The sequence below is a fragment of the Fundulus heteroclitus genome, chromosome 16, assembly GCF_011125445.2.
Source record: "Fundulus heteroclitus isolate FHET01 chromosome 16, MU-UCD_Fhet_4.1, whole genome shotgun sequence".
NCBI classification, from domain to species: Eukaryota; Metazoa; Chordata; class Actinopteri; order Cyprinodontiformes; family Fundulidae; genus Fundulus; species Fundulus heteroclitus.
This window is the reverse complement of record NC_046376.1, coordinates 502,423-523,344: the sequence shown is the minus strand read 5'-3', so window position 1 is coordinate 523,344 and position 20,922 is coordinate 502,423. Positions and strand designations below refer to the sequence as shown.

The window sequence follows — 20,922 nt, the reverse complement described above, 5'->3', positions numbered from 1 at the left end:
TCATGTTACCCTGAGCTACCTCTATAGTTATGCTGCTATAGGCTTAGGCTGCTGGAGTATATCAGGATCTATTTCTCTCTCTCTGCTGAGTTCTCCTACTGCTCTCCAATCTGCATTGTTTGTTGTTAATTTAGCTTTTAACTTTTTATACTCTGTCATTTTTCTCTTCATAGAAGGTATACCTGGTCTGGCGTTCTGTTAGCTGTGACATCATCAGAGGAGGTTAGATCATCCACTATTACCATCTAACATAGAAAGTACTCCTGGGTCAATGTGAGCTTCTGAGCTTTCTGTGTCTCTGCTCTGTCTTCTCTACCATAGAAAGTACTCCTGGGTCAATGTGAGCTTCTGTGCTTTCTGTGTCTCTGCTCTGTCTTCTCTAACATAGAAAGTACTCCTGGGTCAATGTGAGCTTCTGAGCTTTCTGTGTCTCTGCTCTGTCTTCTCTAACATAGAAAGTACTCCTGGGTCAATGTGAGCTTCTGTGCTTTCTGTGTCTCTGCTCTGTCTTCTCTACCATAGAAAGTACTCCTGGGTCAATGTGAGCTTCTGAGCTTTCTGTGTCTCTGCTCTGTCTTCTCTAAGCCCCAGTGGGTGGAGGCAGATGAGCGTTCACACTGAGCCTGGTTCTGGTTCTGCTGGAGGTTCTCCTCCCTGTTAAAGGGGAGTTTTCCTCTCCACTGTCGCTTCATGCATGCTCAGTATGAGGGATTGCTGCAAAGCCATCAACAATGCAGACGACTGTCCACTGTGGCTCTACGCTCTTTCAGGAGGAGTGAATGCTGCTTGGAGAGACTTGATGCAACCTGCTGGGTTTCCTTAGAGAGGAAACTTTCTCACCAACCTGGAGGATCTGATGGAAGCTGACTCTGGAAAGAGCTTTGAGATGAAATGTAAGGAATTGGTGCTATAGAAATAAAATTTAATTGAATAACTAATTTACTGAAGGGAAAATAAAAGCTTAAAGTGTAATTCACCCAAAAATGAAAAAAAAAAATATGCAGATAAACTGTATAAACCAGGCCTAAGGGTGCTACTTTAATGTCACTGTGGTTTTTTTTTATAAACATTTTTCTGCAAACTTGTTTAGTTCCGCAATGTTTGTGTTAAAACCGTCTTAGTGCTGCCCTCTTAGGGTTGAACGGTGGCTATTGCAGTTGAATTTTCCTATTGGTTCAAACAGTACATGCTTTCATCATCATAGCCCTGCATTTGGGGAGTTTAAAAATCCTTCACTTCAAAAGACAGTTCTGTGGCAAAACCACCAGATGGCGCCCTTGTCACTCCATATTTCACTGTTTAAAACTCCCACCACGTGTCTTTTGGATCAGCCTGCCTTGGTGCCATCTTTCAAAATGAGTCTGGGGGCGGGGGTTAGGCCGTAACATCGGGGTGAGTTACACTTTAAGGAATGAACTAAAGAAAGTGCAATCCAGGAAACTAAAATCAGTCCAAATACATTCCCAAATCCAAACACAAGCACCCCAGGAACATGAGGGTATCTCCGCTCCCGGGGTTTTCTGGGAGCCATTTGGGCTCAGGCCTAAGAGGGCTCCAAGAAAGAGCAAAGAGGATGTTGGAGGTAGGGCGAAAAGTTAGAGCCCAAGGAGGAGGTTCTGAGGCTCAGAGATCAGGAGACCAACAGTGCAGGATGCCGCCGGCGCTGAACCAGGAACCCTGGAGGCCCGGTGGTGGTGGAGCAGGAACCCTGAAGAGAATAACTGATAGGGGCAGAATAAGGAGGAAACACGGGAAGAAATCTAACAGAACATGATAAAAAAATGAATAAAGTACAGAATTCACTAACTGATCTAAAAGAAGGAAAATAAACAGATACTTTAGGAATAAACTAAAGAAAATACAATGCAGGAAACTAAAACCAGACAAAATACAATCATAAAAGAAAATCCAGACAGGAATACCCCAGAATTGTGACCCAGGTTGTTCTTTTACATTTTCCCCCCCGACAGATTTTATTAATTTTTTGTTAAATTGTACAGAATGTATGACGCAAATTCCAATGAATTTGGGATGTTGTGTATTGAATTGAATAGACTACAAAAACAAGATGTGCAAACAGATAAACTTTATTATGTAGCAAACTTGATCCCTGCATCAGGTTAGTGGCAGCCCACTGCCCCCTAAGGGACGGGTTCATGCAGAGGGGGAATTTCATTGAGAGGTATGTCCTGATGACAAATAAAGATAATTATTAAAATCCTTAAATTAAATCTCAAAACTTAAACGGTTGGACTAGTTGCTCATGTAGTTGTTCACAAAGTAGTGAACATCTCTCCATGACTGAGGCTCCTTTCCCACCCAATCAAGACGCTCACCTGTTTCCAGCTGACCTGTTCACCTGTGCGATGATCCACAGGTGCTGTTAGAGCATTCCTCAACATTCCCAGGCTCAGTCCGAATACCCTCATAGAGCAAGGAAGCAGAAGTGCGCCAGCAGTCGCCATGATAAGTGCCGTGCGAATAGTGCTGCAGTCAGTAAGGAGGTAGGAAATGAGCCTGTTTGCTTCCTCCTGCGGCTAGTTTTGCCTGGGAACCCTACGACGTCCCTTACTGGCGTTAGGAATCTTTAATGTATCCCACAATCCTTTGCATGACAAGATGTATCACCACTGCTCACCTCAAAGAAATCAACGAAAATGTCCGTATAGCAGAGAGCGTCTCTCTGTAGTTCATTTCCAGAAGGCTGTAGGATCTGACTCCATCCTCCATGTTTCCGTCACTAATGACGTCAGAGTTAAAGTCTGGAATTAGCTCAGCAGCTGAAGCTCCTTTCCTCCCTGATGGAGTTCTGACTGGTGACCCCATGAAAGGTCACGGAGCAGGAGCTAGGAGCTAGGAGCTAGGAGCTAGGAACTAGGAGCTATCTTTAAGGGTCCTCAGATAGAGCCCAAGTGTTTAGTTGCCCCTGCAGCTTTTTTTGGTGTGTTTGTATTTGCAAAAAAAGTCAGGCTGGATGAAAATTCTACACAAATATATACTGATTAACAGATGTGTGGTGCAATAGAAACTAGAATATGAATAAAAAGTTCAATAGAAGAACAGTTTTCCTTTCTTTTTGCTTTCTAGCCTATCATGTAGGTTACAACTACAATCATTACACCCAACCAATTACACAGACCCAGGAAAGCTCCGCCCCTTCAAAGCGTCCTTTATTCTTTATTACAAACTACCAGTTTTGCACTGCAAAAAGGGGAAAGTAAGTTTTCTTTTTCTTTAAATGAGCAGATAAATAAGACTATTTGCCAATGGAATAAGATTTTTGCACATAAAGTAGGAACAATTATCGATATCAATCAAGATAATTTCTATTTTATCAATACGCTGTTTTTCTGTTTTGTACAATAAAGTTGATCAATTTGAAAATGAAACATCTTGTCTTTGTAGTGTATTCAACTGAATAAAGGTTGGGAAGGATTTGCAAATCATTGTATGGTTTTTATTTAGGTTTTACACAACATCCCTTTTTTTGCATCACAAAAACCTGACGTTTGAATGCTGTAGCTGTTAAATGTCTGATCAGTGTCTCTCTGCAGTATTTTGTCCTGAAACAACATCAGCTGCCCTGTTTCACATGTAACTCTGAGCCTGTGGTGCCGTCGGCCTTTAAACAACGGACAAAAATCTAAAATCCCAAAAACGAGACGAAAGAAACGTCGATGCAGGCGGGTTTAAAAATATAGATTCAAGTTTATTGCACAATCGTTGCTGGAGACTGAGGAGTCTGAGAGCCTGTCTGTTACACAGGAACGCTAACGCTGGACAGACATGAGGAGAGCGGTGCAGAATGAGTGTCCATCACTCCAGAAGCTCCCAGCGGGAACGCACCCCGCCGGGCCTCGTCTGGCTGGGACAGCAGAATTTCATGCTTGCATGTTCAGCAGGACAGGTCACACACACATGAGCACAGGTCTAAAGAAACAGGTGGAGGAGAAGTGCTCCTCCACCCAGGGACACATGTTAATTCATTTGGCTGAGGTATGGCTGCAGTCGCGCCGGCGTCCAGCAGGTGGAGCCAGACGCGCAGGTGTGGAGCCGCTGCAGCTTTGACGGGCCGTAACAGACAGACCCTCCTGAAAGCTCCCTTCATCCTCAAGGAAAGGGCTTCTCTCGCCACATGTGCACAGGACTGTGCAAAAGTTTTAAACCACCTTTATGTTGTATTCTGTTTGGACACTGTTAGAAAAAAAAAAAACAAAAACACAAAAACAGTGTTCTGTAATGTTTCAAACTGGTCCTAATGGATGTTTGCTGTTTACTAACGCATTTTTAGTCCACTTTATGGTGGATTAATAAAAGGATTCCCCTGAAAACGGCATAAAATTGAGCAAAAAAAGTAAATTTAAGCGCCGATCACGACTGCTTCTAAAGACGACAGGAACATGTGGCTGAAATAAGGGAGACCCAAGACTTTTGCACAGTTCTGTAGACCAGTGTCAAAGTTAGGATCCACAATATTACAGATATAATAATAATATTAATCAGTTTTTGACAGTACAGATAAGTCATTATAAACAGGTTGTTAACAGGCTATCCGGCACCTGTGTTCATTTAAAAAAAAAAAAACAAGAAGAAAGTTTTGTTAGTGATGTTCGACCTTTTTTCCCCATTTGACATACAGACAAAAGTCTTCTGACCAATCGCGTCCCTTCTTCTGCTCCTTACAGGTTCATAGAGCCAACAGACTGGACCGAGGCGGGCCGCTGGAGCCACGTCTGGGTCCTGGGAACGCTACGGCAGCCTGATGTCGGAGCGAGCGGATCAGAGCCGGTTCTACGGGAGCCCGGTGCGTCCTTTGGCTGATTATGCATAGATTGATTGTGGTCAGGAGGAACCCACATGCCCACCAAGGGAGGCCATCAATGTCTTTCTTCTGTGTCTAAACATGTGGTTACATTTTGAAAGCGGCTCTACATTTAGCGCTGGACCAACTTCAAGGATCCTCTTCTCGGTTCTTTACATATATGAGGACACAGCTAAGCAAAACATTTGGATGCTGACGTCTAAAGCACAGCAGTGAAGCCTCGTCTGCCTTCCTGTCTGGGCTGCACGCTCATTTAATCCACGCACAAGTATTTACAGTCATCTCTATGACCTTAAAACGGGTTCTGTTCCGGTCCAGAGCCCTTTGGAGGTCAGGTATCAGAGCAGTGGCGTCCAGGCAGACTGCGTTACAACGGGCGGATGATTGGCTAACACGACCACACATCGGCTTCTGTTCCACAGTTACGATCATGCAAAGGTTTAGTTTCATTCAACGGCCAAAATACATTAGTTTCTGCTTTTACATCGCAAACTTGACTTCCAGGGGGGGGGTTAGAAGTGTCACAGAGGATTTCACAGGGGCTCTGGGAGTGGTAGCGTCACGCTCTGAGGTCAGCGACTCTGGGAATGCCGCCTCTCACCTGGAGCAGGTGTGAGCCACGCCTCCTGTGGTGGCGAGGAAAACGCCTCAGACCTAAGACAGGCGCAGCAGCCCGGCACTTTGCTGTAGCCGGGACTAAACGGCTGATAAAAGACGAAGAAAGGAACCAAAGCGCAGATTAAAACAAGGTGAGGGTGAGGAGGTTCATTCCTGGTCACAGCAGCTAGGCCGGATAAATGCGCACATTAAAACAACAACACACTGAAACAGGCTGAAGGGAACATTTGCTTCAAAAACAAAGTGCAAGTCGTCATAAAAACACATGTGGCTGGAGTGTTTCCACCAGAAATATAAAGTGGCAAATATGCGGCTATTTAGTGTCAGAAATGACAGAAAACGTTCCAACTGAATGTAAACATGCAGCTACAGCAGGATCAGTCAGTAGTTTATGAGCTACAGCTAAAATTATTTATATTTGACCCCTAAACAGATCTGACTCTCCAATTGTTTAAGCATCAGATCAAGAAATTTACTGTAGAATAAATAAAACCTAAATACCAGGAGTAATAAATTAAATAATCATCAATTTCCCTGAACAAGCAAACTAAATATTTTGGCCTTCACTGTGTAAAGTATTTTTTTAAAGTACTTTTGGCAAATATTAACTGACATCTTTAGGTTTAAGCGCCACATAAACATCTAAATCCAAAGAGCGGACAGAGGAACACGATCGTCTGGATCTTCACAAGACCAAAAACCTGAGGTTAAATAGAAGTGCATAAAAAATAAAGAATAAATAAAAAGTCCTGTTTAACTTTTGTAAAAGTGTTTTACACCTGAACATTTTCATGCCTCGTCACATTACTACCACACACTTCACTGTTGCAGGAAGATGCAGCTCTCAATGCGTTTAATGCCAATCTGAAAAGTGCGGCGTGCATTTGTGTTCCACTCCCTTTACTCTGATGTCTGTGAAGGTGTGGGACGTTTGTCAGGAGGACATCAGAGGAGGAAACGCACCATGAAGACCTACAACTACACAGGACCACGAGAGCATTCATGTGTTATGGTGACTCTGGAGGAGCGGCAGAGCTCCACAGCTCAGGTGGGAGAATATGTTGTAGTTTGGCCTTAGTGGGAGAGAAGAAACCTGGACTCATCAGCAGGGAGCTGCTCAGAGTAAAGGGGGCTCAACACAAACACAATAAAAATAAAAGTTTTCTTTTAAATTACCAGCAACTTTGCATAAAATGCCACTAAAATCATGTGACGTTTACGGCTGTGATGTGACAAAATGTGAAAAAGTTCATAGTTTAGACCCGGACCTCTGCGAATGACAACAGTGCTTTAAATATAAAGTAATTAAATCTCAGTGCAAGGATTCGGTTTGACCCACAACACAAGCTGTAAACTCAGATGGTGGATAACGCTGCTCTGTCCCTGGAGGTGAAGCAGACTCAGGAATGAACCCCTCACCCCTCAGTCCAACGTAAAAAAACAGAAAATAATCAGTGAGCTGCGTCATTAGAGAGGGAATTCACCCAGAAACATCAACAGAAGAAAGAGGCCAACATGCCAGGCAGGCTGTGCTGCGATGGTGACGGGTCAGGATATGGATGTGCTGCATAGGTAGCAACAGTGACATCCGAGCGCGTCCGTCGTTTAAAATACCATCACAGAAACCTTTAAACCGTCCCTCGTTTCTTCACGCTTTACTTCCAAGCAGTCAGATTTCCCTTTAATTAACAGTAAAGTGAAAAAACAACAACAACAGCAGCAGCAACAAAACCTCGATAAAGTCTGTCTGCTGGGAACCAAAGCGTTCATAAACGAGGAACTACGTTGGCGAGCTTCACCCTTTAAAAGTCTTCTGCGGCTGCCGTGTCCACGTCTCTGTCCGTGGTCCTGACCACGTCTCTGACCACGTCTCTGTCCGTGGTCCTGACCACGTCTCTGTCCACGTCTCTGTCCACGTCTCTGAGCGTCTCGCCGCTTTTATCTGCCTTCTGCAGAACGTCTGAGGAGGGATGAAGATATAAACATTCTGAGTGTGAAACATGCAAAGACCCCCGGCCCCCCAGGGCGCCTCCTCCTCTCTGTCCCGGGGCTCCTGGGTGGGGGGGCGGGGGTGCGGGTCAGTCGGAGGGACAGGTGTAGCTGTTGACCCACAGCAGGTCGTCCAGGACGCCCCAGTGGAGGTAGAGGATGGAGCCCACCACCAGCACGTGCATGATCTGGTGGCTGTTGCACCAGTAGTCGAAGAGGCCCGGGCGGAAGCGCTCGGGGATGCGGGCGATGTTGATGACCCCGCCCAGCACGGCCAGCGCGTCCATCATGAGGAAGTGGCGGAGCGAGGTGGGGCTGCCGCCGCCCACGCCCACGCCGCGCAGCAGGAAGAAGGAGAAGCGGAACACGGCCTGCCAGGCGAAGGAGCGCAGGCGGCGCACGCTGCTGCGCGCGGTGACGGCGCAGTAGATGGCGTGGCTGGACAGCAGGATGTAGACGAGCAGCGAGACGGTGCGGACGAAGGGGAAGCACCACAGCGTGATGTAGACGATGGGCAGCGCTCCTGAGGGAGGAAGAGGCAGACGGTGAGCAGCCAGAGGAGGTTCAGGGGGACCATTAGTTAGTTAGCTACTTAGTTAGATGGTTAGTTAGTTAGTTAGTTAGTTAGTTAGTTAGTTGGTTACATAGATAGTTAGTTAGTTAGTTAGTTATATAGATAGTTAGTTAGTTAGCTACTTAGTTAGATGGTTAGTTAGTTAGTTAGTTAGTTAGTTAGTTAGTTAGTTAGTTAGTTAGTTAGTTAGTTAGTTAGTTAGTTAGTTGGTTACATAGATAGTTAGTTAGTTAGTTAGTTAGTTACATAGATAGTTACATAGTTAGTTAGTTAGTTAGATGGTTACATAGATAGTTAGTTAGTTAGTTAGTTAGTTAGTTAGTTAGTTAGTTAGATGGTTAGATGGTTAGTTAGTTAGTTAGTTAGTTAGTTAGTTATATGGTTAGTTAGTTAATTAGTTAGTTGGTACATAGAGTACATGTTAGTTAGTTAGTTAGTGGGTTAGATAGGTAGATGAGTTAGTTAGTTAGTTAGTTAGTTAGGTAGTTAGTTAGTTAGTTAGTTAGTTACGTTAGTTAGGAGAGGGGTTGGACGGATAGGGGATGGATTTAGTTCTTAAGGTGTATAGTATAGACACATAGATGTGAGGAAGAGAGAGAGAGAGAGAGATAGATATAGAGAGATAGAGAGAGAGAGAGATGTGATAGATATAGAGAGATGTGTCGATTAGAGAGAGATAGAGAGTGTGGATAGAGATATATATAGATAGAGATATGTGATTATATTATAGAGAGAGAGGGGTATATAGATAGATAGATTAGAGATATATAGAGATAGATTATATAGATATATATATATATATATATATGTGGGTAGATATATATATATATATACTATATATATATAGGTGTATATATATATATATATGTGTATGTATATATATAGTATATATATAGGTGTATGTATATATATATATATAACATACATAGATATAGATATATATATAGATATATATATATGTATGTATGTACATATATATGTACATATATGGGTATATTTAGTAAATATATATATATAATATATATATATATATATATATATAGATATATGGTGGAGATATATATATATGTGTATAATATATATATATAGATAGATATATAGATACATATAGTGTCTATAGTGATATATATAGGGATGTGTATAACTATATATACTATTATATATCTTTATATATGTGTATATATATATAATATATATATATATATAATATATATATATATATATATATATATATATATATTATAATATATAATATATATGTGTGTGTGTATATATTATATATTATATAGCTATATATATATGTACATATAGCTGTATAATTACGTAAATATAAATATATCTATATACACATATATGTATATATATCCATCCATCCCTCCATTAATCCCTGCAGGCTGACAGGCTGCTGTGTGTCTGCGGCGCTCGTTGACTCAAAGACTGACATGCAATTAAATTAGAACAAATGTAGCTTAATTACTTTTGTTTTCTTGTAGTTGATTTAATATACAAATATAAACATGGTCCGCACTTTAACACGATGAGCGCAGCAATTTCAAACAATAAAGAAATCCTGCCAATAAATTATTAAAGCGGAGGAATCGATTCCCATTTTCAAAGTATGTCCGGCACATAGAAATAAATTAATAATGAAGCTCTTGTCACTTTTATCACAACATGACCACACAGAGAGTCTGGAGAGATCGCTAATCATCCCGCTGTCGGCCCGGTGCTGCTAACGGCTGTGGGGGAATGCTCTGATTAATCGACGCAGCCGCGCCTCCAAGCAGAACAGCAGCGCCGTAAGTCAGCAGGACTCAATAAAGCAACAATAAAGCCTGAAAGGAAACACGGCAGCGGTAAAGAACGCCTACCCAGCGTGTTGATCATGCAGATCCCACAGACGTCCAGCTTCAGCAGGGTGTGGTAGACGGGCTCGCCGCCCTCGTGGTTCATAAACAGGTGGTAGAGCACGGAGCCCAGCTGGGGCGACAGGCAGGCCAGGAAGTGCACCACGCCCAGCCAGGTGACGCTGATCTGAGACCAGGGGATGTTGAGGGGCAGCAGCACCAGGAAGCAAACCAGCGGGATGCCTGGAGGGTGGGAGAACAACAGAGACAGGATGGAAGGAGCTAGCTTTGGTTGGACCACAGAGCAGCTCAGGTCCACACACCTGAAAGTGTTGTTGTCACGCTTCACAGGTGTGGAGAAATAAAACGGGAATTTAGATGAGAACCGGGAAGGAACCAATCAAAAGTGAGCAAGGCGGCTCTGACCAAACGTGTTTGTGTGACGGATTATCTGACTCAGGACTCTGGATGTGGATGAGGAAGCCGTGAGAGGCTTCAGGATCTGCTGACTCCCTCCTGAGAGAAAAACCAGAGCTCGCCGTCAGGCAGCCTCAGGCCCTTTGGCCTAAAGGTCACCGCTGCACGCACTGAAACCCGCAGCTCGCTGCTGCATGAATCCCACGGCAGACTTCCAGCTCCTCCACACTCACAGCTCCTGCATTCTCTGCTGACCTTCAAACAGTTTCTGACGTGTTTTAGGTAAATCAGAAGGGAAAAAAACTAAAGTTTTCTCACACTCTGCTTCCTTTTTCCAATCTGAGTATAGATTTAGTATTTCCTCCTGAATTACACCTGCAGCGCCCTGCAAAAAGCACAACAGCAACTAATTTTCTAGTGGTCTTTTGCGATGGACCAACTAAAAAAACAGCATATAATTGTGAATTATAAGGAAAATGCGTACATGTTTAAATCACGTCTCTACCCCGTTGCACATTTAGGTCCTCATTTTTTTCTGTACTGTTGAACAAAATGCCTCAAAAGCGATAATTCTGGATGGAAAGTGTCCAATAATACTGTGCTGGATTCTCTGTTGGATTTAGAACTTTGACTAGGCCGTTCTACCACATGGCCTGCTGGAAGTGTTTATATGCAACAATATTCGGAGGAACCAGTTTCCTCTCCACCATGTATCCCTATTTCCCAGAATTACTCCATTTATACGATGCATGTATAAATCGTCATCAGCTTCGGTATCGGCTAATGTCATTTTCTTTAACATATCGTATCGGTCCGATAAGTAAAACTGGGGCGATATTAAGAACCGATGTTTATTTCCATTTAGTTGCCCTTTGTTATGCCAGGGATGGGGTTGGTCATGCATTTTTATTTTTTACTAGAGTAAGTCTAGACTAGAGGTCGGCTCTTTGATCTCTGGTGCGGCTCAGCTGATGGATATAATTATGTCACGGAGCCGTTTACGTCATGCAGGCGGTCGTCGATGCTGGCTGACGAACACTCCTCACCAGTTGGTGGCGCTAATGCACACTGAAAAGATTAATAAACTCAAGAAGAAGAAGAACTGCTGGCTGACTGGCTGCAGAGCGACATAAACACAGCGAGGCGGAGTGGCATCTTTAAATTCTACCAATGACAAGGAAACCCCGGTGACAGGAGCTAAAATAACATGGAGTCACAGACGAGGGTGAAGAAAACAACTTACCTGAACAGCAGGTAAGTCGTTTCTATGTCTGACCTTTGTTCATTTTCAAAGTGAGGAAAGGCGAACGGCGCTTGGCTCGGCGCTGTGAGCGGAGACCTGCGGCTGTTAGCTTGTTAGCTCGTTAATGACAGTAGCTCGTTAACGTAACTTTCCCAGATGTCATTAAAATGTGTTCGGATTAAAAGAAAAGAAAGTATTCTGGATGTACCGTTCATATGGGCTGAAAATCAAATAATCCGGCCATGACGAGTGTTTACTCGCACCAAACTTTATTCAAAATAAAAACTATGATATTAGCAGAGTTGGTGATTTCCATAAAGCAACAGTAGAAGTTTTGTACTTTGTATGAAAAAACAAGTGCAGAGGTGTGCTGGTTCTGCTGCGGGTCCATTCTGTTGAAAAGGAACCCTGTTATATGCAGTGTTGCTTCATTTAAAACTTCAAAAGGGTTTTGTGGCTCCCAGCGCTTCATTTACCGTGTGAAACGGCTCCAAACGACTCTGAGTGGTAAAGGTTGACCTCTGGTCTAGACTATAACCCACAGTCAAGAATTCGGTTAGCATAGTTTCAAGTCGGTATATAATTGTACAAAATGTGACCATCACAGAACATAAATGACACATAATTATCGGTTATACGACATATCAGCAATATTAATATCGGATATCGATATCGGCCCAAATTTTCATATCGGTGCATCTCTAATTTATACTGACATTAAATCACACACCAGTGGCACCACTAATTATTAATCTACTAATTAATTAACTAATTAACTTAAGGGAACTGAGTTCAGTTTAAATCAAGGCTATCAGAGTAAAGCAATTATTTGTAAATCAGTGCTGAACCCCGTGTGTAGTTTAACTCTAACGATTACACGAGGCTTTGAGCTGCTCTGTAAAGTAAAGCTCAGTGAAATCCACCGACGCCTGTGGCTGTCATGTGATTTGGTTTGAATAGTTTTGCAAGGCAAGGCACCTGCTTCTCTCTGCTCGCCGTTCCCTTTTCCAGCGTTGGGTCTGAGCAGGTGATGCAGAGAATGCCGTCCACTGTAACATCTATTTTAGGTGCCTTATCCCCCCCTCCCCCCTTGGCGACCAACTGAACCTCGGTGTGGACGGGGTGTGGAGGACCTCCAGAACGCGTCTGATCCCTGAGCTGCAGCGCAGGTTGCTTCCTGTTCACATGCAAAGCAGGCCGGCGCGTCACGAAGCGCGGCACAAGGAAATGCAGCACCTGCAGCTCCTGCAGCTCCTGCAGCACCTGCAGCTCCTGCAGCTCCTGCAGCAACGCGCCGCAGCGACAGGCAGATGAAATCCTCAAAGCCTTGAATGTTCTGTGCTTATTACGGTCCAGATGAGGTCAGCCGAGGCGTTTAATCTGCGACGGCGGAACGCTACGAGCTGATGACCTTCAGCCGGAGGAGGCTGTGAGGCTTTAAGCCGGTGAGATGATGAAGAGAGCGGGACGCACGTCACCAGGAGAGGAGAGTCTGGCCAAGGAGCCGCCGTGTTCGCTCCTTGTGGCGCAACACTGACAACAATGAACAGATGGATAAAAAACTGGAGTCTGGCTGCAGAGATTAACGCATTATTGAAATTAATTTCAGCCTGAGAAAGAAACTAAAAAAAAAGAAGTGCATATTGTGTAACTGTGACATTTGGGACCTTATGTAAAAGCCACTTCAGGTAATTTTCACGAAGCGCTTCAGTTCAACAACATCTTCAACTTTTTTTTATGTTAAACCACTCAGCAATAAATCAGATCTAACGCTCAGACAGATTAGACTTTAGTTTTTTTTGTGACATACAAAATCTAGTTGCACATAAGAAAATCATGTAAATGCACATGTTCACACAATAAGACTACATTATAACAACATTTTTATTAATTATTAACTACATCGCAGCTAAAAATTATGATATATAATATTAGAAAACACCATGTTGTATAAAGCAAAACATGTTGTTTGTTTTTTTACTCTGGATAAAAGCACTTTGGGGAATTTAGGGATGCACCGATTTGAACATCTGGGCCAATATCCGATATTTAATATTGCTGTTATGTCCCATAATTTACCCATGTGTGCACACATTTATGTTCTGTGGACGTCAATTTTTGGACGGTTTTATACGACTGAAAACTATGCTAGCAGATTTTTTAAATGTGGGTTATGGTCTAGACCAGGGGTCACGAACATGTGGCCCGCGGGCACCGGGTGGCCCCCAAGGACCACATGTGGGGCCCTCAGGCTCGTTCTAAAGCTAGCACAACCCTCCAGTGAGCTGCATCTAAAATGTTAGTCTGCAGCTCTACTTTTGTAATCACATTTGCAATTACATAGATTTAAAAATGAAAAGGACTGCATAAATGTTTATTAGCGAACTCTTCCAGGTAAAAGATCAGTGCTGGTAGCCCATCGTGTGGCACAGTACCGATAAAGTAGCTCTCAGTTTCAGAAAGGTTGGTAACTTGTTCACTGCTTTTCATATGTTTTGTGTCAGCAACATGAGAAATGACCAGACTGCTGACGTTGCAGCTCTGCGTCATTTAAAGACGCCATAATCCCGGCTGTGATGCTCGATCATCACATGACCCAACATAAACCACATGACCAACTTCCTGTCTTCAAACACAGGCTCCAAGGGCAACTAGATGGAAATAAACATTGGTTGTTAATACCTATATATTAGTATATTACTAACATTCATGTTAATTCCAATATATCGATGATTTACATTTTATTTGAGTATTGTAATTATTTTATTATTTCAGAAGTGTTTCAATGTTTGAATTTTTCAGTAAATTGCTCTCTGTATGATTTCCTTCTTGTATTCTTTCCTTTAATATAAGCTAAAGTAAAAGTTAAAAATGTTTATACATGTCAATTTCTAAATAATTTATTGAATTTTAAAGCTATGGCTGGTAATCCTGTTCAGAAACACTTTTTGTTATACTGGGTAAAATGTTCCTTTCATGCTAAAAGTAGTGAATATATTATATATTCACCTTTTCTATTGGTTGTCCCACATGTCCATCATTCTGACGCACTCACATAACGCCAGTGTTAGTTTCTGCTTGCTGGCTGCACACTTCTAGTATCTATGTATCTGGTTAGCTTAGCGGTTAGCTTAATTCAATTAAATTTTATTTATATAGCACCAATTCCCAACACACATCATCTCGAGGCTCTTTCCAAAGTCAGCCTCCATCAGATCCTCCAGGTTGGTGAGAAAGTTTCCTCTCTAAGGAAACCCAGCAGGTTGCATCAAGTCTCTCCAAGCAGCATTCACTCCTCCTGAAAGAGCGTAGAGCCACAGTGGACAGTCGTCTGCATTGTTGATGGCTTTGCAGCAATCCCTCATACTGAGCATGCATGAAGCGACAGTGGAGAGGAAAACTCCCCTTTAACAGGGAGGAGAACCTCCAGCAGAACCAGAACCAGGCTCAGTGTGAACGCTCATCTGCCTCCACCCACTGGGGCTTAGAGAAGACAGAGCAGAGACACAGAAAGCTCAGAAGCTCACATTGACCCAGGAGTACTTTCTATGTTAGAGAAGACAGAGCAGAGACACAGAAAGCTCAGAAGCTCACATTGACCCAGGAGTACTTTCTATGTTAGAGAAGACAGAGCAGAGACAAAGAAAGCACAGAAGCTCACATTGACCCAGGAGTACTTTCTATGTTAGAGAAGACAGAGCAGAGACACAGAAAGCACAGAAGCTCACATTGACCCAAGAGTACTTTCTATGGTAGATGGTAGTAGAGGATGATCTGCCTCCCCTGATGATGTCACAGCTAACAGAACGCCAGACCAGGTGTACCTTCTATGAAGAGAAAAATGACAGAGAACAAAAAGTTAAAAGCTGAAATAACAACAAACAATGCAGATTGGAGAGCAGTAGGAGAACTCAGCAGAGAGAGAGAAATAGACCCTGATGTCCTCCAGCAGCCTAAGCCTATAGCAGCATAACTATAGAGATAGCTCAGGGTAACATGAGCCACTCTGACTAGAAGCTTTGTCACAAAGGAAAGTTTTAAGATTAGTCTTAAAAGTAGACGGGGTGTCTGCTTCTGACTGCTTAGCGGTTAGCTTAGAGGTGTTAGCAGTTCATTGTAGCTCCGCTGCTCTCACCGTAGACTTTGAACATGGCTGAGAGTTACAGGAACTGAACCGTGTTCATGTTTATGAGACGAAGAGGAAAGACTCAGTAGAAAGAAATAAGACCAGAGAGGATTTAGGAGATTTGTTTTAACAAGATCCACCTGAGCAGCGGAAGAGCAGGTAAGACGGGGACTGTTAGTCTCTGTTTAACATATCGGTATCGGTCCAATAAGTAAAACTGGGCCAGTATCAACAACTGATGTTAATTTCCATCTAGCTGCTCTTTTTAGGACAACTAGATGGAAATAAGTAGGTGGACCAGAATATTCTTACTAAAGAGAAGAGCTTTTAATTGAGTTGGGCATCATTACTTGTTGAACACAAAGAGCAACCAACCAACAAGTGTGTGTATTAAACAGTTTAACCCATACTAAATGCTATGGTCAGGTTCCTGAAAGTATGATTATATAAACTGTAAAACAAACAATAAAATTAGATTATCTCACTCTTCCCTTCCATGTGGAGCAAACCCACTTTAAACATGCAACACCTAAATGAAGCGTCTGATCCATTAATTATTATAAAGCCAAATAACTGCGTTTCTTTTAATTGGTGCAAACGCGATTAATTGTCCAGCCCTAATAAACGGCTCTTAGTGTGTTGGTTGATGCTAATTTATCTGTTTCCCTTAAAAAGGTTTCATGCATCACCATAAAGAAATGATCTGCTGCTAATGGTGGTGAGTTTTTTTTAATACCAGCACCTTAAAACGTGTCTAATCATATTTAATTACTGAGGAATAACAAAGTGAGCGTGTCTGCTGAAGCTCCGCGGGCTGAAATGTGCAGGACGCGTCCCCGCAGGTGCGCCGCTCCACCGGAGGAGGCTGTGCGCTCCGGCCGTCACTCACCGTGCGTGTAGATGTTGCCCAGCTCGTTGTGGAGGTAGAAAAGGCTCCTGATGCAGTCCTGCACCGAGGACACGGGCCGGTATCCCGTCAGCACGTATCTGTTGAACTGGAGGTGCGGCGGGGAGCTGGCCCAGTCCAGCAGCCGCGGTCCGCTCAGGAACGCCATGGCGCACAGCAGCGCCAGCAGGACGCCGCCGAGCAGGCAGAACACCGACTGCGCCCCGATGTAGACGTTCAGCAGGACGATGGCCCCCACGACCGAGTGAGACACCATTGGTGTGTGTGGAGGAGGAGGAGGAGGAGGAGAGGGGGGGGGTGAAGTTCACGTCAAGTCTGTGCGCGCTACCCGGCCACGGCGCGTCCGCCTCGGCGCTGTGTGTTCGGAACCCCCGCTGCCCGTGAGAGTGTCTTCCGCGGGGATGGAGGCAAGCGGCCGGCCATGGTGCGAGCTCCGCGCGGGCATCACATCGTGAGCGCGGCGCCTGCGGGCGTGAGGGCTCCGGTCATCCTCGGCGGCTACTCAACGCTCCGGTGCGGCGGGCAGGGCGGCGCGGGCTCGCAGGATTCTCGGGCGGTGATGCTGCGAGAGCCGCTGCTCCATCCGACTCCAGAGGATGCTAGCTCGATTCCGGCGGCGGAGGACAGACGCCTCGGAGCTCGAGGTCAACGTGCGGCGGGGAAAGGGGAGAGGGGGTGGGGGGGTTGAACCCCGTCCGTCCGTCCGTCAGTCCGTCCGTCCGTTCGTCCGATCCCGGCTGGCTTCGGTCGAGCTTTTCAGCGCAGAGGTGATCCGTGATTTTCCAGCGGAGGTTTTGAAGGACTCCGGGCTAGCAAGCCGGGCAGGCGGCTACCAACGTCCGCTGACGGGGGGCGCGGGAGCCGGCCTCCTCCACGGTCCCACAGCTCGGTCCGCCGTTTTTATTCCCTCCTTCATCCTGATTCAGAGCCAGTTATCTCCCGGCAGCGGTGCCTGCGGACGGCATTCCTCCAGCAGGCTAGTCCCTCCCTGTCGGCCTTTTCTCCGCTTCCTTCGCCTCCAACCGTCAAGCTAGCGGAGCCGGGAAAAAACACTTCCGGTTGTGTCTTTTCAAAGTAAAGGAGTCGGTGTGGAACATGCCAGAAAAGAAAGAAAGAAAGAGGGACGTTTGGTTTGCGTGCAACAGGATCCCAGAAAGTATGGAAACAAAGATTTTACATAAACAAATACTTTAACCGCTTAAACAGCCGCCCTCACTTTAATAAATAAACGCGCTAGTCACTCACAGGACAGCAGCAGAAAACATCCAGAAGAAACTAAATATTTTTGCTGTGTACTTTTAGGGGAAAAAAGAAAGAAATAAAAACATAAAAGAAATTATGAGATCAGGATTTCATTTTAAAAATAAATATATATTTTTTTCATGGTTGATGCCAGAACTGCCAGGCAGGCGGGTGGCCTGGCTTGAGGAAGACCAAAGAGGAGATTTATGGATGGATGAAGAGGACATGAAGAGTGTTGTTGTGAAAGAAGAAGAAGATGGTTAGGTGTGGGGACTTCTGAAATGTATAATGCATAAATTTTCATTATGTTTTAATAACAATATTTGTCTGGGCTTGTAACTTCTTCTCCTATTCTAAATAAAACAAACTGGTATGAATGCATAAGCACAAACATTTCAAAAAGCAGAAAAAAAAAAAACATGCCAACATGCCCTAAAGGTGGGGTATTTTTTGTAGACATATAGATAATTTAATCCCAATATAAAAGCAGTAAGTGATGGTTTATAATTGTCTAAAAAGAGGACACTGTTGAAGGTTTGGATGTGTCAGACCACCCACTGGTCTCTCCTTCTGTTTCTCAGACCTGATGACTACTTAGGGTAAAACGCAGAAAAGAAAAAGATCCCCTGCTGCTCTGGACAAAACAAATGTTGCATTTTAATCAGATGTGGTTAGGCTTGTGCTCTGACTGGTGTTTCTACAGAATCTCCACTATCACATCTCTATATGGAGAGGAAATGATGAACGAACAGAACTGCAGTGCAAACGTTTGGACAGCATATTCTCATTTTAATTTGTCATTTCCTGTCTCTCTTGTGCCGGCAAGGGTTTATGCATTAATCCATGCAGCTGCTTAGATAAGCAAAGGTTGCAGTTTTCACATTGCTGCTTTAAAAAAAAAAGTCCCTTACATCTCTTCACCAATTATGACCATATATACAGATCATTAACCATTTTAGTCGCTCTTTTAATCTTTCTGCAAATCTCCTCTTGAGAGCAAATTCAATCCAGCTCAAAATGATTCATGCAGAATTAGCTTTAAAATATGTTGGAAGACAAAGATTAGCGTGAAGGCAAAGCAAATTACACCCAGATTTCAGGCCTAATTGGTGTAACTTGTGTAATTTCTGGCTGTATAAATGAACTCTTGATCGCTCCTCCGTTGGTCCAAAAATGATTCAGTTTTGATTTTATTCAGCTGAAGAAAGTTTGATTTCTTCTAAGCTTTTACTCAGAGCTTGAATGGGTTCACAGTCACCCGGTGACATGGTGATGTAGAGCTGCGCGTCGTCTGCAGCATTAAGTTAATTAAACAGGTAACTAGCTATAGTTACTAGTTACTTCTCCAAAAAGTAACTAAAACACTAACTCTCTGACTGAACTATCAAAGTGACAGCGATTGCTTTTTCAATTATCAAATGTAAAATGCATGACGATGAATCAAATGAACCAAATATCTGAACACAATGCACACTAATTTACACCATTTTAATGCGTGGTGGGACAAATGAGTCAATGCATCCATCAATATATTTATGTAGATATGACCACTGTCATTTTAATGTTTATTCATAATAAAAGAATAAAAGTAATCAGATGTTTCAGAACTTCATTATTACACATTATCAGGCTATTAAATGGGGATTGGAATTAAATGAAATAATGCTTTTCAAGCAATATAACAAAATAAAATACAGCCAGGTCGGACGTATTCCAAGTATTTTCATGGTTGTGACAATAATTCATGACAGCATACCACTAAAGAAGTAACGTGTAAAACTAAGGCCTCCAGGTTATGGACACAACTTAAAACAAATAACAAATAAGCATAAGCTTTGGTCTATTTCTGACCCTTCATTAAAACTCAGCACTACCAACACTTATTTATTTATTTATCCACGCTGAGCATTTGTTGCCTCTGGCTTGACCAAACGTAAAATAGTGCCTAAACTTTCTTAATCTCTCCTGCATCACGGTGTGAGTCTCTGCTGTTGGCCTGCTCTGCCTCTCTGTGCAGACACGGTGAAGTCCCGCCCACCTTAGGCCTCCTCGGCCAATCAGCGTCACCCATGCCTCTATATGGGGACATTATGAGTAATGTGATTGTGAAGATGAGTAATTATTTCATATTTTCAGTTAAACCGCACGAGGCGAACTTCAGTGAACTGCTGGAGCGTGCTACCTAGATAAGATCATCAGGGTAACAAGATGTCATTTTCAATGTGCTCCAAAAATAAGAGTCTGAATGGAGATGTTTGAACAACAGTACGCTGATGCCATAACCTTCACAAGGTCGGCATCCACTGCAGGATTGTTGATTTGCATTTGCTTTGTGTCACACAGTCAGAATTTGTAACCATGCGGTCAAGTTGAGATTAAGATCTGCATTACAAGGCGGAACAATAAATTAAGAGTTATGAACACTAACCGCAGAACAGCAACTAAAAAGCTGTTATTACTGATACCACTGCAGCCCATCTTCATGTTTTCAGAGGGACGGATGAGTGGTGAGCAGAGAAATGTCGGTCCTGTCAGTGATGGAGTGATGCAGAAGCTGGGAAGTGGAACGGTGGAAGGCTGGAGCTGGCTAGGTGCACTGCAAAAAGGGAACTAAAAGTAAGTCAAAATCTTCTTTGATTTGAGAAGGTAAATAAGACTATCTGCTAATGCAATAAGATTTTTGGACTTAAAATAACAACGCATCTCCATCATCTTATTTCTAGTGCAGTATATCTAATTATCTTATTTTAGGGATCAAAATACCCATTCTATTGGCAGATAATCTTATTTACCTGCTCAAATCAAGCACAAATGCATTTATTTCAAGAAAATTGTACTTTTAGATCCGTTTTTGCAGTGTGACGGGTAAGCTGTCAGAATAAAATGGAAATCAAAGTGGGGGCTGCTCTTTGGTTTGTTTTTTTAATTTTCTCTCTGGTTAGGTCCATTCTCTTCGTCTTTCAGTGTCTTTAGAGGAAGCCTTCCACTCTGATGCCTTTGTTGGAGTGATTGGTGAACCCAAATGCAGCTGAGCATGGTAAGGCAATCAACCTATAAAGGGTTTATTTAAATGTGGACTCTATATATATAAACTTTTGTACAAAGCAAAAATGTCTTGTAATATAATAAATTGCATT

The 20,922-nt window shown here is 43.3% G+C and overlaps 1 protein-coding gene across 1 annotated transcript; it reads right to left on the bottom strand.

Moving 5' to 3' along the window:
• Positions 1 to 3,688: 3,688 nt before the first annotated feature.
• paqr4a (progestin and adipoQ receptor family member IVa) lies at positions 3,689 to 17,831 on the bottom strand. Its single transcript, XM_012871991.3, has 3 exons — positions 16,526 to 17,831; positions 9,875 to 10,093; positions 3,689 to 7,952 (listed from the first exon to the last, which is right to left on the bottom strand). Exons 1-3 carry the CDS (start codon positions 16,797 to 16,799, stop codon positions 7,519 to 7,521), a joined length of 927 nt encoding a protein of 308 aa, XP_012727445.3. The 5' UTR covers positions 16,800 to 17,831; the 3' UTR covers positions 3,689 to 7,518.
• Positions 17,832 to 20,922: the final 3,091 nt, after the last annotated feature.

Bases quoted from the DNA above. Each gene is read 5' to 3' on its own strand.
- paqr4a (XM_012871991.3), bottom strand. From the start codon at position 16,799: ATGGTGTCTCACTCGGTCGTGGGGGCCATCGTCCTGCTGAACGTCTAC. The intron at 10,094-16,525 runs GTGAGTGACGGC...CCCACCCTCCAG, and splicing joins GGGCAACATCTACACGCACG to GCATCCCGCTGGTTTGCTTC. The intron at 7,953-9,874 runs GTAGGCGTTCTT...TTCCTCCCTCAG, and splicing joins CTGCATGATCAACACGCTGG to GAGCGCTGCCCATCGTCTAC.